This window comes from Megalops cyprinoides, chromosome 10 (genome assembly GCF_013368585.1).
Source record: "Megalops cyprinoides isolate fMegCyp1 chromosome 10, fMegCyp1.pri, whole genome shotgun sequence".
Lineage (NCBI taxonomy): Eukaryota > Metazoa > Chordata > Actinopteri > Elopiformes > Megalopidae > Megalops > Megalops cyprinoides.
In genome coordinates, this window is record NC_050592.1 from 3,845,938 (window position 1) to 3,866,793 (window position 20,856).

General features: G+C 49.3%; 1 protein-coding gene across 8 annotated transcripts in view; it reads left to right on the top strand.

The window, feature by feature from the left end:
• The window catches only part of ptprub (protein tyrosine phosphatase receptor type Ub), a 202,245-nt gene that overhangs the window by 58,368 nt on the left and 123,021 nt on the right, over window positions 1-20,856 (top strand). For 5 of the 8 annotated variants that reach the window (XM_036538070.1, XM_036538072.1, XM_036538074.1 and 2 more), the window contains exon 2: window positions 3,468-3,599. In XM_036538070.1, coding sequence (XP_036393963.1) covers window positions 3,468-3,599 — 132 coding nt within the window. The remainder of the gene's footprint in view (window positions 1-3,467; window positions 3,600-20,856) is intronic. The other 3 variants (XM_036538071.1, XM_036538073.1, XM_036538078.1) reach the window with 1 other exon arrangement.

Sequence of the window (20,856 nt, forward strand, 5' to 3'; positions counted from 1 at the left end):
ATCCAAGCACAAGACACACAGTATGGGCCTGCATATATGCACAGACATAGACAGGCACACACACGCACACACACACACTCACACACACAGGACTGCACGTGTGTACATACACTCATACAAAGACACGCACACACACACAGACACAGGCCAGCCTACACACACACACACACAGGACTGCACATGTGTACATACACTCAAACAAAGACACGCACGCACACACACACAGAGGCCTGCATACATGTGCACATGCAATCGCACACAAAGGCCTGCACGTGCACGCACACACACACACACACACACACACACACACACACACACACACACACACACACACACACACACACACGCACATGCAATCGCACACACACACACTCCCACATCCCTGTTGGGGTAGGGCAGCTCCCTCCACCACAGGAACAAGCTGGCGAGACACCCGAGGGAGGATGAGGCTTACACACAGAAATGAGTGGGAAGTGTCAGCTGGTGACATTTTCCTGGGCAGCGAGGGAGCCTCATTCAGGGAATAATCACAGAGCCGGGGGGTCTGCTGGAGCACTGTGCCGCACTCCGCCCAGACACAGGCAGCGCGGAAAAAAGGGCAGGCAATTAAAAAGTTCACATCCGTTAACACACCGGGAAGGAGCCGGCTCTCTTTGAAGGACACGGGGACGAAAAGGAGTGGGGGGGATGTTTCATCTGTAAACTTCAGCAGTCCTAAAAAAAAAAAACAGCTGACACCCTTCCGAAGGCCCAGAACAGGCCTGCGGCTCGCTGCGAAAGGATATGCTAATAAGGCATGACTTTCAAAAAGCAAAAAAAAAAAATACGGGGAGAAGTTGTTCTACATTAATAAACAAAACAAATGGACGGATGGACAAATGAACGAACACAAAAGCAGACCCCCGGTGCTCCAGCCAGGAGGCTTTTAGCCCTGCTGGCAGCGTCTCTAAGCGCGCCTCAAAATGGCGAGCCGCGGGGGCCCCTGCCAACTTGTAACGTAATTACTACGCGGAGAGGGTCTTGAGACAGCAGCGGTGTGGGGCTGTTTGAGCAAGAGCGTCGGGCGGGCCGCTTGGCACGGCGCACGGGTTCTGATTTAGAGGCCGTGGTCTGAGAGGAACGTCTGCGCCGCCGTTTCGTCCCCTCTCCTTATGCTCCGGCGCTTAGCGCTGCAGCTGGGAATAATATACTACGGGGGTTTTTATTGTGTCAGCTCCCATACCTCTCTCCGTTCCATTAGGGACGGATCCCTGTACGGAGCAATTAACCCCCGACCTCCGCGCGGGATCAGTGTAGGAACCGCTTAGCGGCCGTCGTAAATCAAACCGCCGCTAATACGCTAAGAGTCCCCTCACCCTTCGCGTACTGTACGCCGGCCGATGCTGCCGCAACGCTGATGTAACATTACCGATGCCGCGACATCGCAGCATGCCGTTGTGCTGAAATGTTCACCGGGCACGCGTCACTCTGTGTGTTTTCGACGGGCACGTCACGGGCTACAATCTGTTCCTCTCAAATTCAGCTGGCAGAGAGCTGCTGGCCCTCCCTCCCCCTCTCCCTCCCCCTCTCCCTCTCCTGCATTTTTATGCATCGAGCCGTCTCCGTTGCGAGCACTGTGATACATCTTGCTTTGCCGAGAGCTCTGGGTCCCTCGCAGCAGAATAGCGGCCTCCTTGCTAAAATTATCGAGCCGCCGCGTTCCTTTCTGTCTCTTACGAGTCTGCGGCGCGCCAGCATTTTCAGCTAAAGAGAAACGATGGCAGACCATTCGGGTTTCCAGAGTGTGGGGAGATGCTGCTTCAGCTTAAACGGTTCAGCTCCCCAAGGTTGAAAGATTCGGGTTCAAAAGGTACAGTTTGAGGGGGGTCGCATTGTTTAGGCAGATCGGTTATCCACCGAGCCCGGGTTTAACCCTACGTTTGACAGGCCCTGTCGGTCGATCCGCCCTGTGACTCCTCGCCTACGTTCTTTTTTTGGCAGCCTGTTTTTTCGTGGCGGAACGGTTGTTGCGTCGGGGCGCATTTGGGTAATGGGAGCTCAGAGGCCCGGCTGAAGCGGTGGTGAACAGACGCGCAGCGGAGGTCACCTTGAAGGTCCGCTAATGGTGATTTCGGCTCGTTAGCGTGTTCCTCGTGTTGCCGTGGTGCTCCGGCGCCGGCTGTCGCGGTCGCTCGTCGGGCGTCGGTGATCCAGTGGCCGCCCACTGCGGCCCTGTAATTTTCACACCGGCAGGCTAATGCGGCCGAGAGAGGCAGATGCGGGGGGGGTTAGACGGTTTTAGCATTACGCCGGACCCAAGGGCCATAAAAAAACTCCGGCTGTTACATGTAATTTGGAAAAATTAGCTTTTGGCTTGTGGGATTCAGCAGGTTATGATGTATTAGGATAATAAACGCGGCCTCCCGGGGCGCCGGCCTTTAAAAACTTTGTGTGTGTGTTTGATATGTGTGTGTGTTTGTGTGACTGTATTTGGGTGTGTATCTGTGTCTGTGTGTATGTGTTTGATATGTGTGTGTGTGTGTGTGTTTGTGTGACTGTATTTGGGTGTGTGTCTGTATCTGTGTCTGTGCACATGCATGAGTAAGTGTATTGTTTGGTGTGTGTGTGTGTGTGTGTGTGTGTGTGCCTGTCTCTGTGCCAGTCAGACCTCTCCATGGGCAGCAGACCTACAGCACTGTGAATGTGGGTTATTGATGTCTGTGTGGATGATGGAGCTGGAAATGGATGTGGATCTTGCTGTCTGGGATCTCTCCCCAGACAGAGGTGGAAATGAGATCAGAGGGGTTATCATGGCGAAATGCGGCCCCTGTGAGCCCTGCTCTGGAAACAGGACCAGAAGCAGTCCCACAGTCCTTCACTTTCTGTCCCATGATGCCACACTATGGCCGCAGTGCCTGCTGATACATGTCATATTTCTGTTGTAAACATGTCACTGTCTTAAACTTCACATGCTGCTATTTTTGGCCAGGCCTCTCTTGAAAAAGAGATCTTTAATCTCAGTGAGACTAACCTGGTAAAGCAGAGGCTAAATGATTAAAAAATGGAGTGCTCACAGAGAGATCTATACATTGCAGCATATTCAAACGCCCCAGGATACCAACGAGTCTGATCCTTGAGGCAAGAGAGGTTCTGATTCTCTGTCTTTGCTCAGGGTTGTCTGGTTTAAATATTATATTAAGACTTTGCTATTTCACATTCTCGCTCCCAGTTTAATAAGGGGTATGATGGTAATATTATGGCCGCTCTGTAGGTGCATGTGCCTATATATTATGGAGAGTATGTCACTTTTAAAAGGAGCTGAATTAAATATCCCATATGCAAGAGCTGTGACGGCCTGTCTCTGACCTGCCAGTGAGTTGGGTGAGAGGATGCAGGCCAGGTTGTACTCGCTGAGGAGTTGTACTCGCTCTGGAGTTGTACTCGCTCTGGAGTTGTACTCGCTGACAGGGCTTTCCCTCTCCTTCCAGCAGCGGGCTGCACCTTCGACGAGGACTCGGACCCCAGCCTGTGTGAGTTCACTCAGGGGGAGGAGGATGACTTCGACTGGCAGCTGATCCGCACCTACAGTTCACCGCACACCACCTCCGACCTCCTGCGCGGTGAGTCTCCCTACTTTTCATATAGACCCCTTTCATAATGCCATGCATTTCCCATATGCCCCATGCACAGCCGCCATTTTGGTTGAGGATCGTTGATTGTGGATCCAAACATGTTTTTTGCAACATTTTTGCTTTTTTTTTTTTCCCCATCCCTTCTGGAATTGTCAAATGCCAGTGAGGCTCGTCTCACAGCGACATTGTTTGCAGTTGTTCATGAATGCAGAGGCATACTAAATGGAATCCTCCAATAAACTTGCATGCCAACAACTTTTTTCACACTACAAATCCCACAGTGCACCAGGTGAGTGAACACAAAACGCAGGATAGGTGCATCTTCCTGATATCATCCGCATGATTCTTTGACACGTTTCAGGGTGTGTGAAAGCGGTGGCATGAGGAGACTCTGAGATGTACACCCCTACAGAGGCAGGAAGAATGTCCTTTGCTGTAGGATGCTGGTCACTGTCACCACATGATGCGGCTTGTTTCGAACCCGGGCCATCTGCCTGCCCAACGGCTGACTGTTTTAAAGGAGAGTGGCGCAGCAGTGGCGATCCGCTGTCTCTGAAGCGCTCCGTGTCACTCTCCGCATTTTGGAGCCAGGCCTGTAAACTCAGGGGCCGCAGTAACTTCGTCTGCTTCTCGTTAAATAGGCAGCGTTTCGCAATGAGCCGTTTCATAGACAGAGCCATGTTTCCCCATCTGCACGAACACTTTGTGTACGTGTTTACCGCGGGGGGGGGGGGGGGGGATGGGTTTGGGAACGGGGGGAGCCGTGTGTAAACACAGACCCTCTCTACACCTCTCTGAAAGTGTGGGAACGGCGAAAACGAATGTGTTTTTCGCAATGCGCGGGGTGATACAGGGAATCCTCGAGGATGTAAGAACCCGCACGGAAGTCGAGCTTCAGACGTCCGGCTTGCATAACCCATCGGCTTTCGCCAGCTGGGTGTTTGGCTGTGTGGGGTCCGACGCACTCAGGGGATAAGGAATGTGCCGACTGTAGGACTGGTGTAGTTGGGGGGTGGGCTCCGTGCTCACACCACTTCAGCAGAAAACGCAGGCTGACAGACTGTGTGCAAACAGAGGCACCAAAGCATCCCTCATCAAAAGCCCAAATTTAACACGGAAAACCAAATATTTATCAAAAAAGCAACAGCTGATCCCTCCAATGTGTTCTCACATGGACCGCTGCTGCTGCTGATCCGTGTTTCTGGCCTTTCCTTCTCTGTTTCTGTTGTTTTCTGTACGTTTTCTCTGTTTTTAATCTTTTTCTTTCACTCTTTCTTTTTCACTCTCTCCTGCTGTGTTTTCTTCCTCCTCACTTTTGGAAAACGAACTTATTTGACTCGTACCCGCTTACCGTGACTGACTTTTCTTTAATGGGTGACATCACTGGAGCTCGTTTTTTGGCGGCCGTCGAGCGCTGGAGCCGGGAAACAGGGGGACGGGTTCCAGCGTAATCACGCGTCTGCCCTCGTTGTGTAATCCACCCGCTGTGTGTTTCTGTGCAGAGGCTGGCGCCACAGACGGCTCTGCGCCGCTTTCCAAACGCCGCTCCGCTTTCCAAACGCCGCCCCGCTTCATTTTCCGCTGTCTGACCAACGGGGGAGCTCGCCAGCCGCAAGCTCCGGAAGCATGCGGGGCGCAGCGTAACCCCGCAGGGTCGGTCCTGGCGTTTGAGTCTGAAAATCACAAGCTTTCTGAGAGGACGGGGTGCAGGGGGGAGGGGGGGTGGCAAAACATGCAAGGACCCCGGGAAGCGAACTGGTGGTGTGTCGTGTTGGCAGGTTTGGGGGTTTGGTTGGTGAGTGTGAGCGGCGCACTTGTTTAGCATTTAACCCTCCGAACGCACCTTACCATCAGAATGAGAGGCACAGGCTGGCGCTAAGCAGCCCAGCCAAGTCAGCTGAAACTCTGTGGCAATTAATACCTTCCCCCTGGGTTTAATTAAAACTGGCCACCACCTTGGACAATACAAGCGATAAAGCAAAGTTAATGTATGTTCGGTATGGTGGGGGTGAGTGATGGGAACGTGGGGTTCCAGTGTGGCACTGGGAGATGCTGGTTTATGCCTAAGGTTACTGGCATTTAGCAGGCCCTCTTATCCAGAGCGGCTTACATCAGTTACAGTTTTTTTTGTTAAAATACCGATACTAGTGCTAATACCAGTGATGGTGATTCTTCTTCTTCGGCTTCTAAAATCCATCGATACTGCTGACTTACTTCAGGGTATGTACTGATTCTGTTTCTGGGCAGATAGGATTTAATAGGATTCTTTAGCGCTAAGATTTCCCCCCTTTGAAACGAATGGAGCGCACTGGGTGGGCCCGAATGCGCCCGCCGGTAGAATTATGGGTAAAAAAAAAAAAAAAAAAAAGGTAAAGACAACGTAGGCTCCTGGGTATACGAAGAAAGCTGTCCCGGTAACGGAGTGGAAAAGTGGAAAACAAATCAATCAGATAGGATCCTGTTCTCTCGTCTGACAGCAAACAGCAGGCCCCTGTGGAGCCATTTTAAGTTAGTGCCCTTGCGCACGGGAAATAGCTGGTTTGAATCCCAGCCATGTCATTTGTACTCCTCGCAACAACAGACAGCCAGCACTGAGACCTGGCAGAAAGGATCCGCGCATCAAGCCATTGACATCATTTATGTGTGCGGGTTATCAACGGGGCGTTTATTCAGAAGAAGCTCCGCCGTTTTCCTCGGAGGTATGACTTCATATCGCTCGGGCTGAATTTCTCTGCCTGTCCAAACCGGTTATGGATGGAAACCATCCAGGGAAAGGTGGGAAGTTCACAGCAAAGACGGACCTGCGCTTAACATCTGGCTGTGGATCTGTCCTGTCTTGCAGGCCTTCACATTTTTTAGAAATGACAACAGGCCGCCCGGCTAAATGTTTTTTAAGCTGAAACAAATGAAGTGAAGTCGGCTAAATCAGATTACATAATGACCCAAATTAGGAGCGAGGCTACCTTTGTTTGGCACGGCCTGTTCAGTATTAATGATCTCCTCCCAGAAAAAAATGAACCGCGTTTAAATGAACTGAGAAGCCCCACCTAAGCCCCGATACATAAATAATATCTGCTATCCTGCGGTAGGGAGGAAGCATATCTATCACTGTCCTTTCCCTGTAAAACATGTGTTTTGACAGTGCACCAGTGCTGTCTGGTTATCAGCCAGGGGCTGTCTCTGTGTGCCCGGCTGGGCTGCACACGTGGGCCTAGACTGGCCTTTATGTCGCACTGACAGCTGCCTGCACCTAGAATCTCTTTGTGTTGCAGAGTTTCTCCTTGTGATGATAAGGCCATGTGAAGACATTCCCCAACCCCCCCACCTGGTGCTGACTCTATTCACGACATGTTCATTGTGATCCAAAATGGCTCTGTCAGTAACAGGAGACAAGGAGACAGCGGGATGTGCAGGAGAGAGAGGGGGAGACGTGGTTACAACATCTCAATTAAATGACAGGCCTGGCAGCTTTGGAGCCTAGCTAGGGCTAGGTCGCTGGAGTTGGAACGGCTGTAGTTTCCAAGTCTTCACTTGGTTAGCGTACCCCCTCAGTACCACACAGGTAATATACCTCAGATACTTATCGCACCGAAGAGAATGTGGGAAATAGCAATTCCACCTGCCGTAAAGGTAAGAAATGCGGTTACCGCTGCCTTTTCTCAATAAGCCTCTTCCTGGTCTCTTAAGCCCCTCCGTCTTGTCACAGTTGTCACTGACAGCTTCTTCAAACTCCTCTCCTCCTCAAAAGAGCGACTCCGAGCGAGGCGGGAAGGTGGCCAGGTGACTCATTCTGTGGAGTGGCGCGGTCCCCTCGTCTCGGACACACGCTCCTTATCAGTGCCGGCCAGCTCTCCTGGTGGCTTTAATAAATTGTTTCGGCGCAGTGTGGCCCCTCTGCGGGGCTTCACGCTCCAGTAACCGTGGAAACGCTACCTGCCAGTTTATTGAGAGGTGACACGCGGCTGTGTTTGGGGTTCGGGGACAGAAAGTGAGAGACCTCTGGATTTGTTTGCGAAAGTAAAACTTTTGGATACTTCCGTGAACTGATGCGTGTACGGTCTGATTCACTTTGGCTTTATTTGAACCATTCCAAATTTTGGGTTTAGCTGAGAGGGGTTTGAAACTTAAGTTAAGCAGGCAGCTTTTTTTTGCCTCTTTAACTTGACCTGCAGCTTTGGCTGGCCCTGCCGATGGGACCGCAGCCGGTGTGCGTGCAGACCGAGTCTGTCAGTGGTGTCAGGGCAAATGATGGGTCTGGAGGAGAGGTGACTCGCCTGGGGAGGGTGAGAGAGGGTGTGTGTAGGACAGCACTTGCCACCAGTAAAGTGCACCGAGTCAAACAGATCATTGTCACCCCTGCACGCACCCCAGGAAACTCTGGGCTCTGCAGTTAGAAAGGTGCTCCACCACTGTGCACACGTCCTCCGTTGCATGTGAAGGCCGTCCGCACTACCGCAGCACCTGCGAGGAGAATACCTGATTGAAGAGAAGGGGGAGAAACCTGCCAACACCTGCGCCAGCTTCACTGGCTGGAAGTGGGCTCTGCTGCTAGGTGGCTTCTGTCGAACCCCGGGCCCCGCCCTCTCAGGCCAGCAGAAAAAAAACCCCGTTCCACACAGAGCCCTCGCTGCATCAGGGCTGCAGGGAATCGGCCCGTGCTCTCGGGGGGGGGGGGGGGGGGCAGCCGGCACGCGCCCGTGGTCCTCCTTCATGGAGAATAAACAAAGCGATGAGGATCTGTGTAAGCATTTGCAAAGGCAGCGAATTACACCTCACTCTCCAAAAGGATCCGCCGCCCCCCGCCCCAGCGCTGCTTTGATGATCAGCACCGGAGGATGCGAAAAGCAGCTCGTGGTAATAAACTGCACTTTTGCATACAAATGGAGCATTAGCAAGAGAAGGAACCCCAAAGCAAATTTTTTTTTTTTTTTTCTGCCTTATTTGCATGGAAGGAGGGTGAGAAAACAATGGCGCCTTTGACGCAGGAACGCTCGCGCCGTCACCGCCACCGCCACCACGCTCCTTTTGGCACAGCGCGGCTTTTCAGGAAATGCTCCGCGGTGCATTACTGATGAAGGCATCTGCTCCCGGGCCCGCGTGCATGGGAACAAACCTCTTCCTTGTTGGGGCGCTGTCCCGCTGCGCAGGGGGGGGGGGGGGGGGGGCAGGCTGTGTGTGTGTGTGTGTGTGTGTGTGTGTGCGCGCACATTTCGAGAGGCGAGCTTTATTCATATTTCAAATCCCTGCATTTCAGCAAAGAGACACAGATACGGAACTGTGTAGAGATTGGACCTCAGCTCAGAATTTGGGAATATTTTATACATTTCACAGTATCAAGGATGCCGGCTTGCTGCAGATCAGCTTTATCTTGCTAGCTGACATCGCCGGGGATGCTTAATAATACTCCTGGTCTGTGTGTCACATCAAGGGTAGATTTGAAATGAGGAGCCTTTCTTTGAGTGCATCTCACTATATATATATATATATATATATAATTATATATATATATATATATATATATATATATATATATATATATATATATATATATATAATTATATATATATATATATTATATATATATATATATATACACACACAGCTAGTGAAACTAAATCCACAGCTTCAAAGTCCTGGAGCTGCAAATGCTTGAACTTAAGTCTTATCGGGGCAGAATCCCACAGCAAGTTCACCGCAGTTCAAGGTCTGGCGGCAGCCTAATTGGCTGTTTTTAAGAGGGCAGTTGATCAGAACCTGATTTGCCACAGAGCAGCGTGGGCGCGTCAGGAGTGATCGGTGCCGCGGAGGACGCCGTGAGGAGAGAGGGCGAGAGAGAGCTCAGATCTGCTGTGGCGGAAACGAAAAAGAAAGGGGGGAAAAAAAGAAGCAGACAGCTCAGCTGCAGCAGCTCGAGGAAATCTAAAGCCTTGGTTTGAGGCCAGTAATGAAAAATGGTTGGGTGGGGGTGGGGGTGGGTGGGGTGTAGGAAAAGAGGTCAGAGGGCGCTGAGTAAGGTGGCGCTGATGTTGTGGCCTTCCGCTGCCCTCCTGCAACACCTCTTAAGCTGACGCCACTGGGCCTTAGCTTTTTCCTGCTGTTTCTGTTTGACAGGGGAAGTGTGGTTTAGGATGGGGGTGGGGGCGTTTACAGGACCATCACTCCCACAGATTTACCTCCTCACTGCAGTGGGACTCTGCACTCTCCAACAAAACAATGAGCTATGGAGCCAACTCGCTGGCCGCGGTGTTTCGGGACAGTGGCTGACAGGTGCACGTAAATTTTTTAGGGGTGGGGGTGAGTGGTGCGGAGCTCTAACAGAATGAACGAACAGGGGGTGTAAATCCGAAAAGGCTGAGTAAATCCTAATTAAACGAGCAGGAAAAAAACGCATAAACCAAAGAGGAGGCCTGGGCAGGCAGACTTTGCGTTAAGGTTTGGAGAAGACAAGCCCAAATAAATTGGCTGGAAGATAGAGGGCCCCAGAGTAAAATGCTTTAACGCTTTGACGCGGTTTGGGGGGGAGGGGTGTAGGGGTGTATTTCTACTTCTCTTGAAAGGTAATAAAACTGTTTTATCTTTCACAGACTGCTGGGGAGCCCTGCTCTTTATATCTAAGGGGAGCTGAACCTCATTAGCTTAGAACAAAGAAGGCAATAGTTAGTGTTCACCGAGGCCTATGAAAAAAACCGCAAAGCAAGAAAAACAGTTGTTACCACATCCTCCTCTCCCTGTCAACATGATATAGAATTAGACCATGGAGGGGCTTCTAAGAGGCATGAGAAACCATAGCGATAGAGTGCTTTATGATAGTACCTTATGAGCGGTGCTCTGATAATTACATTACAGTACATTATTGTAATTTAGCAGACGCTCTTATCCAGAGCGACTTACATACATGTAGGTTGTAATTTTATCCATTTATACAACTGGACATTTACTGAGGCAATTCTGGATTAAGTACCTTGCCCGAGGGTACAACAGTAGTGCCCCAGTAGGGAACTGAACCAGCAACCTCTTGGTTATGAGTCCTGGTCTTCACCACTATGCTGCTCTGCTGCTTCTAATACAGAGGTGTCATTGTGTGTCTATAGTGACAGTTGTAAAGCTGTGCTTAGTCTGTTCATTAAAGCCATATCCGGAGACCATGTGACTTCTCTGATGTATTTGGCTTGGTTGCCGTGGGAATGAACTGAGATGGAGAAGGCATGTTTTACGTCAGCAGGGGGTGGAGGTGGGGTGGGTGGAGAGAGGTGGTGGGGGGGGGGGGGGGGGGAGTGCTACCCTCATAAGTGACCTTTCGTGAGCGGGCAGGTTGAAGTGGGCCAACAGCCCCCCTGTCTTTCATAACCAAACAGCTCCACGGAGCAGAAGTACCGCTGTGAATAGCGATTAGTAATTTTGTCCGAAAATTAAAATAAAACGTTCCCTGGGTGGCTCGGCGCCAGCGAGCGTGGCGGGTCACACTGCCTGTGTGATTACGCCCCCCCCCCTCCTCTGACAGCTTCCCTGTAATTAACGTCACTTTCCCGAGACGGGAGAGGGGACCTTGGCGAGTCGGGTTGTCTGTTAACAAGGTAATTGAGATACAACTGGCTGGCGCAGTGGGAGGCTGGAACGCTCGAGGGTTCATGCCTTGACCCCTGCCAGCCAGCCTTCCGGGGGGCCACCGTGCTGCTGATTGGGCAGCAGGGGGGTTGACACTAGCCAATCAGAGGAAGAGGGCGGGAGGAAGCCTTCAGCTGTGTCGATGCAGAAGCCTCAGGGGAACCAATCACGTTGCAGGTGTGTGTTTCCAGCAGGGGAATGGTTGGTTGGCTCTGTGGAGCTCGTCAGCGAATGCGTCTGTGCGGATTCTGCAAGGCCACACACGCCAGCTCTGGGAACAGTAAAATTATACCACCCAGGACTAAGCAAACTCTTTAAAGTGGATGACAAGGGAAGAGGCAGTGACCTTGTGATATTAACCGCGCTAATAAGGGCATCGATGTGCCAAAATACACAAATCTCTGGCTCAGCCACGTTTCGGCTCCTCCGCTGCCATTCCCGGAGGGTCCAGGAGGTGTTCCAGCTGCCATTAAAACCAGCATCTCCCTAACAACTGCTGCTCGATGGGCAGTATATTGGCTTAATCAGGGCAGTGATGAGTTGGTTCGGGCTTTTAAAAGCCCTGCCTGGGACCAGGGCCGAGTCAAAGAGAGAGCGGCCCACCAGGACCGGGCCTGTATGGCCTGGCACCGGAGCTCCTTAAGCGGATGGGGAGCTCCAGGGCTCCACATCTGGTCTGAGGGCTGGCGGCCGCAGGCAGGGGCTGCATCTGGCTGCATCAGCGACTGCACCGCTGCTGATTGCCACGCTCTTTAGGCAAAAGGGAGCAGGTTTTTGACAGCTTTAATCGACATCCTAATTGCTGTTCTCTGTCTCTCCCTTTCCCTCATGGCGCGCTGCCCCCTGTTGGTCTTTCAATGACGTGAATTCCACCTCAGGGATAGTGTGGTGTGGCATATTCTGCAGATGTGTGCACGTGCAGGCTTGGGTCTTTTATTGCCACTCCTACGTGTATGAGTACGCACAATGACCAAGCAGAACACATACTGCATGAATGTACGTGCATGGTTGGCACTGCACAAATACCCATCATGCACTTGGACAGAGCCATCTACTACAGAATGAATGGAAAAATTTCAGTGCAAGTTGTGTATGTATAACATTTTCGATACCTTTATATGAAATATGTGATGACTGCTTACCATAATGCATATGTGTAATCCGTGCAGAAAGTACTCATCGAGATCCCTTAATTTGGTTTCTTTTTATGCACAGCTGCATCGCTGTGCTGTCACTGATAAATACACCCAGTGAGCTCAGCTCGAGTTTTGTCTGTGGGTGATTCAGGTAGAGTGATTCAATGAAACGGTGAGTGATTCAGTGAAACGGTGAGTGATTCAGGTAGAGTGATTCAGTGAAACGGTGAGTGATTCAGGTAGAGTGATTCAGTGGATCTGTGAGTGATTCAGTGAAACGGTGAGTGATTCAGGTTGAGGACTTCACCTGGGAGCGGAGCTGTGGTGTTGAAGCCGAAGGCCCACCCCAATGCTGCTGCCGCAGAGTCCTTTAGAGCCCCACCCACACTCTCTGCAGTGCTGAGACCTGCGGTGCGTGCGCACACACACACACACACACACACACATACACACACACACACACTCGCTGGCAGTCAGAAGGCCTGTCACTCTCTGTCACACTGTGTTTTGCCCTGGGGTCTCAGGTGTACACTGTAACTGTGTGGATTAGCAGCTATCAGAATGCTCCGGGCCAGAGGATATGGACCATCGCACAGTAACAGTCTGCAGCATTACCATGCAGAGGAAAAAAAGAAAACTGTCCTTGTCTCTTACATTATGGCAGCAAGGGAGGAAAAAAAAAACCTGCAGCAGTTTGAGTGAGTGACACCGAATCTGTGATGGAGTGTACAGTTTCAGGTGACAGTCGCCCTCGGAGTCTCTTCCCATTTGTCAGGCGCACCCTCCCTGCCCGCGCTGGTCTAAAAGTTGTCCGTGATTGAATTCTCCCTCCGCTTTGCCGCGCCGGCAAGACAATCAGAAGGAATAATATCAGCCGGATTATTTATTTATTTGCCATCGGAGAGAATAACGCTGGATTAAGACGTGAGGCGTAATTGAGTTGGCATCTGGCTGGGGCATCAGTCAGTGCTTATGCAAAATGCCAGGCAGAGTCCTGCCGAGAGGGGGCGATGAGATGGCAGACAACTTCCTCTTCGCCTCTCTCTGTCTCTCCTCTCCCTCTCTCCCCCATCCCCCCCCTCCCCCTCTTCGCTTCTCTTTCTCTTCTCTCCCACTCCATCTCCCTCTCTCTCCCTCTCTTCCCCTCTCCCTCCCTCCATCTCTCTCTCCCTCCATCTCGGCCACACAGGTGCAATCTATTTCTGGATAAATTACCATAATAACCCGTGTCGCGCGCACCTTGCTGTCACCGTAATTGATATGTAGGTGCCGCGGCTAGGTGGAGTCATTTGCATATAATCGCCTTAACTGATATGCTAATGAATGCAGAAAGCCTGATGTAAGCTGAACGTCTCTCTGGAGATGGATGGCTATTTGAATTATACACAATAAGCAATATATTATGTCAGATGGAAATAGACAGCCGGGGCTCGCTGGGAGCAGCGCGTGTGTGTTCCCACCTGAACGCTGGACCACACCGGAGTACCTCCCCACCCTCAAAGTGCCAGGGAGGTTCTCCGTCATCTGGATAGATGACAGGTGTAATTGTTTCCCGTTTATTTTTTTAATAACATCAAGCCTCTCTGGTGAATCTGCACTTCCCGAACCACCTGATACCTGTCCCACACCTCAGTACAGGTGGAACATGGGGTGGGGGTAGTTGCCATTATCAGAAGCTCTACCTACCACATTCAAGGTGGAGTCAATTCAAGTCAAAGGCAACGCATGACACAGCATTGTTGATGTGAAAAGTACTGCCATTTAAACTTAAACAGAAGAAAAGCCCAATAGGATATACAGGGTAGGTATGTGCTGAATGTTGAATGTCAGTAATTACAGCAATCTAGATCCCCTGGCCAAAAGGTTATGGGTTTGTGTCCTGAGAATGAGGCTCTGTCCTTAGTGAAAGTTCAGCAGCTCATGCGGGTTAGAGAATGGCTAGAACTGTAAATATGGATCGTTATTAAAAAGTTATCTCATAGTCAGGGTGTTTTAGAAGATCAATAATATTGATAAGTAAATCATATCACTCTTTTCCAGCATCCAAGTTATTACTTGTATCATTGTTATGCAATCTATTTATCTAATACAATCTCAGCAACAGTTGTAATACGATTTCAACAAAAGGTACTTTGATAAAAAAAATCATCAGATCTGTATATTGTTAGTGTTACAGTTCCACCAAAATATGAATTCATTTCAATTCAAGGGCTCCCAAATTCCCAAATTGATGTGATGAAGTAGCTTAGCAGAGATGCCGGGCCTCAACCCCCAAAAGCAAGTGAGCGATGACAATGGCAAGAAAACCCTCCCTAACTAAAAGGAAGAAACCTAGAGTAGAGTCCAACTCAAAGGGGGAGGCCATCTGCCTTTGGCTGGCACTAAGCAGTCCAATTAGGTTTAGGGCAGTGGGGAAGTATATTAGATCACAAATCACTGTGTGAACACACACATACACACACACACACACACACATATGCACATGCTTGTGCACAGCTGAGACATCAGTATCTGTAAGTATTTTAGCACATCCCAACAGGGCACTAACCACCGCCGTACGCATTTGCACAGTACTTAATAAGAAGAGGTCTGCAGAAGAGTGTCTGTCTTTGAAACCATCTGTGTCTGGTATGTACAGCAGCAAGTGGCATTCATACTTCTTATACAGTGAAGGTGGGCAGTGTGGCAGAGTGGTAAAGAGAAGGGTTTGTTACTGAAAGCTTGCTGCTTTGATGCCCCAATGGGACACTGCTGCTGTACCCTCGGGTAAGGTATTCTACCCAGAATTGCTTCAGTAAATATCCGACTGTATACATGCATAGCAAGTAAAAACTATAACCTATGTAAGTTGCTCTGCTTAAAAGCTTATGCTAAATGACAATAATGTATTGCAGTGTGATGAATATTTCTGTCACAAATGTGTCTTTGGAGGAAATACAGGGGGCTGATATTTATGCAATGCATACAGTCACTTTTGTATTTATGATATTTTTGGAAGCAACTCACAAAACTCACCCCAACTGTCAATAAGAGACAGAAGTCAATGCTGTAAACGATTCCTGCAGAAATGCCTGGAAGCCTACATTCTTTGCAGTAATTGATGAATTAGCCCAGTGACAGCTGATTGTAGTGTGCTGGTACATTGGAACAAAGTTGTCTGAATGTGGTAGCAGAATGGCTTCATAGCAGACTGCCTGTCCTGCCGCATTGAATACCAAGTCAAACAAATTGAAACCGATCTTAGATTTGCTCATGAAGTCCTCAAATGAAACCATCAGCTCTACAAGTAGCGATCTGTAGAATGAGTATTGTTGTCGTTCCAATTTGGTTCGCTTTGTACTTAATTTCTTTTGCTTCACTGTATAACTTAATTTCAAGCACATTGGTTCGTCTTTATTCTGCCAAATGAATCTCCGACACAGCGCTTGCTGTTAAGTGTACAGCACGCTAGTGATTTTTTTAGATCCATGGTTGCGTTTGTGGGACCCAGCAAAAATCCCTGGACACACAGCCCTTGACATTTAATATGTTTTCATATAGAGAAGCATAGACTAAGATGTCTACTCTGCCATTTTAACAGATTGTGCTCTTTTTTTAGGAAGACATCTGCAGTGTACTTGGTGTACAGAAACACACCACCAGTTACTGTACAGGTAGAATTGCCATCAGGAGATCACTTCCTGCAGGTGCATTTTACTCTTGTCTCAAACAGGAAGAAACCATAGAATCGCCACACTATGGATTATCTGACATAAAGGTAACGTTCACCATTTATGAAATCTGACTAAAATCACAATTTTAAAAAGCTTTTTTTCCCCGCAGAGTCACCAGCAAATGCATAAAATTACATCTGTAAAAATGATATTTTACAACATTTTACAGGGGGAGCACATTACCACACTTTTAAAACTTAATACAAATATATACATATATAATTCTAATTCATAAAACGTTGTGCTCGGAAATGTGGCTTTCGCAAAAACTGTTAGCACAGCGTTAGGGCAGTGGCATAAACCACAGGAGAGAAGTTCGGTAACGGTAACGAAGCGTGCGGGGCCCCTCCCTCAGTGAGGTGCAGTGTGTCGTGGGAGGCCGCGTTACCCCTGTCTCTGGCCAGCGGGGCCAACCCTCACTGCCGCAAACGCAGCCCTCCTTAGTATGCTGCTGCCGTCGCTCTTAAGCGCACTGCTGATAATTAGCTAGCCAGGCTCCATCGCACTTTATTATTCTCCATTAATGCTTATAATAAGCACGGTACTTTTTTAAAATGAGATTTTATGACGCTCCGGAAAGGATGGGTACGTGCCCTCAGTACATCACTCGAATGTGTGGAGAGAGAGAGAGAGAGAGAGAGAGAGAGAGAGAAGCAGCCTTTCGAACCCGAGGAGGTTTTCGAGAGGAGCATTTCCTGAGGTAATGTAGTGCAGTGTAGTCGTTTGGCTTGTGGGAGTGGTGGTGTGAGCTGCTGGGTATCTCATGAATAGGCCAGCATTCGGCATTCACATTACATTGTATTGCATTTGGCAGATGCTCTTATCCAGAGAAACTTACATCAGTTACAGTTGTTTTTTTTTACAGTGTTATCCATTTTTACAGCTGGATATTTACTGAGGCAATTGTGGGTTAAGTACCTTGCCGAAGGGTACAGCAGCAGTGGCCCAGCAGGGAATCGAACCAGCAACCTTTCAGTTATGAGTCCTGCTCCTTACAACTATGCTATACTGCCACCTATACTGGTACGATTGAGGTGCCCCTCAGACTTATTGCTACACTGCTGCCCCATTCAGTGGCACTTCACAGGCGCTAAGAAGGAACAGTGTGGGGCTGAGGTGATGAGTCGCTGCTTTAAGGAGCAGAAAAACTGCTTGATAAAAATGGTCGAAATGTTTTTTTTTTTTGGTCACTTAACACCTCTGGGAGCATGAAGCGTTTTGTGGGTAGTCATAATTTGATTGTGACATCGCAAAATGTCTTGCGCATCTTTTTGTGTTTTCAGGCATTTCAGGGTAGGAAAGGTGAGAATTGAGGTGCCAAATATAAAGCATAACGCAATGAATTCATTTTTCGCTCATTCATCATGTGTTTGTTTTCCCACAGATTTAGGCTAGATGTGGAATTGTTTGCAAAATTTAAACTAAATCTCACCCTTTTTTTTTTTCTCAAAACCATAAATCTTTTAAACATAACTTAAATCTTAAACATGGATTTCACAAATACATATTTCATTTTAACATTTCATTAAAAATAATTGATAATATCTTAAATCAGAAAATGCCAGATTTTCCCTTAATCTGGGAAATAAAATATGAGATTTCTTGTGTTGAGTTTTAAATTAGGCACCCCACAGGAAAAATTGACATTTAAAAAAAAAAATTGACTAATGTTTTTGATGAATCTTATATATTTTCATGTTTCTGAATAAGAATAAGAATACAGAAAAAAGAATAAGAATTGTAGTTACATGTTCACAGTAGACACAAGCCATTCATACCATAAAGGGAAAGGGAGACAGGCATACAGTGGGAAAGAGGGTGCAGTGAAAATGAGAGGGGACCCCATTTTAGGGATCCCGTCTGACCCCTTCGCTGGGGTCCCTCGAATCCTCACTCTCACAGCCTAATGAAGTCTGACTCTGCGTGCCGTGGGCTGTCACCCCCCGCCCCCCCCACCACCACCACCACCACGTTGGTCTCTGCCCTCTGACTGGTGGAAACGGGCCGACTCAGAGCACAGCCCCTGCGGGGGAATGGGTGGGCGTATGTAATGAAGGAGGGCACGCCGGCAAGGTTTTCCGGACCTTTCCGTCAGGTACCTGTCTTCGTTCCCTTCCTGTGCTGACGGCGATCTCTCTGAAGCAGGCCGCCCTGCAGGAACCTGCTCCTGTTCTTCTCCTTTTTATTTCCCCCTGAACACAGAAGACAGAAACACAAGACTCAAAGGCAGCCTTGGCTCAGTTCCTGTGGCAGTGAATACTTTACCTCATATAATTGCAGGTAACGCACTACATCGCGTTAGGGTTTGTACTGTCTCGTATTTATGTGTGAACCCCAGGGAAAGCGTTTAACCATATCTGCTGAGTAGAAATGGAATCAGTTGCCCTTTTTGAGGCAACTGTCCAAACAAACACCTTCCCTGGGTTTGATGTTCACTCTGGAAGAAATGAAGATGCCTCATAAGGACTAACACCGAGACAGAGCGTGCCCTGACCTTCAGCAAGAGAAGGAAGGAAGGCGGTCAATTAATTGCAGTGAAAAAGTAGGTGGGAGGTGGGGGGGTCGGGGTCTTTTGAACGTAACATTCTTCAACATTCTTCAAAGTTCAAGTGATTAAAGGACCCGAGGAGGGGTGCGAAGCGTCAGATTGAAATAACCCCGGGAACCAGACGACACCCGCGGCTGCACACAGAGCGGGATGTGGGGGCGGGAGGGGGGTGTGGGGGTGGCAGGGTGTTAGAGAGGGATGCCTCTGATCAAATGGCAGGCAGGTTAGCATACGCCCGGCCTGCAGGATGCGGATCAGAGCCCATCTGAGGGAAAAGGTCAGGGAGCTTATTAATTGGACACGGCCGTGAGTTTCCCTGACACTGTGTGGCGTGAGCAGGGGGGCTGTCCTCACGCCGTGTGCCCTGTGAAAAGCGGCTCCATTAATGTGTCGCTCTGTTTCTCTGTGCTGCTCTGACTGCCCAACGATCGGGCAGATACTGGGGGCTTGTGTCTCATGTGTGACTGTGGGAAAGTGTCCAAAAACAGACCCCGGTTTGAGTTGCTGAATGCAATTTATGTTTCATACAACCTTTATCTTAGGTGAAAAGTTTCCCTGTAATGGTTAAATGTCTATATCAAACAACAAGTAGTTTACAAAATTTTACATTTTATGTTAATTTAATTTAGCAGATGCTTTTATCCAGAGCGACTTACATAGGTGAGCAATTGTGGATTAACTACCTTGCCCAAGGGTACAGGATCAGTGCCTGAGCAGAGAATCAAACTGCAGCCTTTCAGGGACGAGCCCTGCTCATTACCACTACACCACACTGCTGCCAATAAGAGTATAAGAAACTCTAGAAAGTTAATGAACATGTTTTAAACTGGCTTTCAATCCGATTCATGAACTACTGAACTTGAAATCTTTTCCTGCAGTAGAAGTAAAAACAAAAAAAACGCATTGGATCAGTATTACTTCTGCAGTAACACAATCATTAAGACACTTGCCACTGCAGGGAAAACGGTCCTTCTCAGAGGGAGTAACAACAGGTGTAATTTTCTGCTAAGCTTTAGCAGCTCCTCTACCTTTCAGTGCTGCTGGCAGCTTGGCCTGGTAAAACAGTTCCCATTGCTTACACCTTCGCAAGCTGTTATTTGCATCTTGGATTCGAGAAATCCCTTTTTCATCAATTTTCAGTGCCGCGCCGACGAATTTCACGGCGTGGGAGCGTGGATAGTTTACCGCCGAGCACGTGAGCAGATTACTCAGAAAAAGGTGTGTTTTTGCAGAGCCGGGCCGGCGGGGTTTCGACACGTGTGCGCGAGCTCGCGGCGTTGAAAGAGCTCGGGTTTATGAGCGGTTACAGGTCCGGTGCTCTGTGTTGAGCTTGCGGTCGATGAAGGAGATCCGCGGTCGTGAGGGATCAGCGGGTCACTGATCTCTGTAATCTGGGCCTCACCTGCGGCTATCCTGACGGTTTCGCCGCGCTGCCTGGTCTCGGTCCATGTCAGAACTGTGTCGGATCTTTCCACAGCTCTCCTGCGTGCCTCTGTAAGAGCGTTGGAACATCCCCCCATCTTGCTCTCTCCCATGTTTCCACTACGGTTGACTATGGGGGATTCTCCAGCAGAAGCTGTCTGGTGTAATTTGTTCAGGCACGAGCGGTGTTAATATGAGGGGAGAGGAATTCCGCTGTGGGAATAGAATTGTGTCACGCGCAGGCGCACACACACACACACACGCTCATGCACACATGCATGCACACAAACATACTGATACAAGGAATTAGTAGTGAATAAGGCAACCCACATAAGGCTGGAGAGAAACAGAGTACAACTCTGCTGTTATTGTGTGGGAGGCGTGCCAGACTGTTGCTGCGACAGTCCCGATATCAGTTTCCTTATGATAATGCAAAATCCTCCTTAATGAACTTTCAGCTCCGTCTCGGCATCGGCTGCCTCCGTTTGATCCTGCTGGAGGCCCCTCTCGCCCGCACTTAGTAAGGAACAGCGCTGCAGACATAATCATAACCCCCGGGAGAAATCATATTGCTTTTATGTTTTTTTTCTTTGCTTCTCATACCGGGGACAATAAGAGAGCGGGATTTGGCCCGATCCCCCCTGTGACGCCGGTGGGTTGGAGGCACCCGGCAGGATATGAGTCCCAGCCCTGGAGTAAATATTTACGGTAGGGAAGAGGCGCACTGTGTGCCTGCCTCCCTCCCTGCGCTGACAGCCAGGTGGCTTCCTTCTTGGTGCGCCGTGTCGGGCTGGAGAGAGGGGTGGAGCATCTCTCTCCCG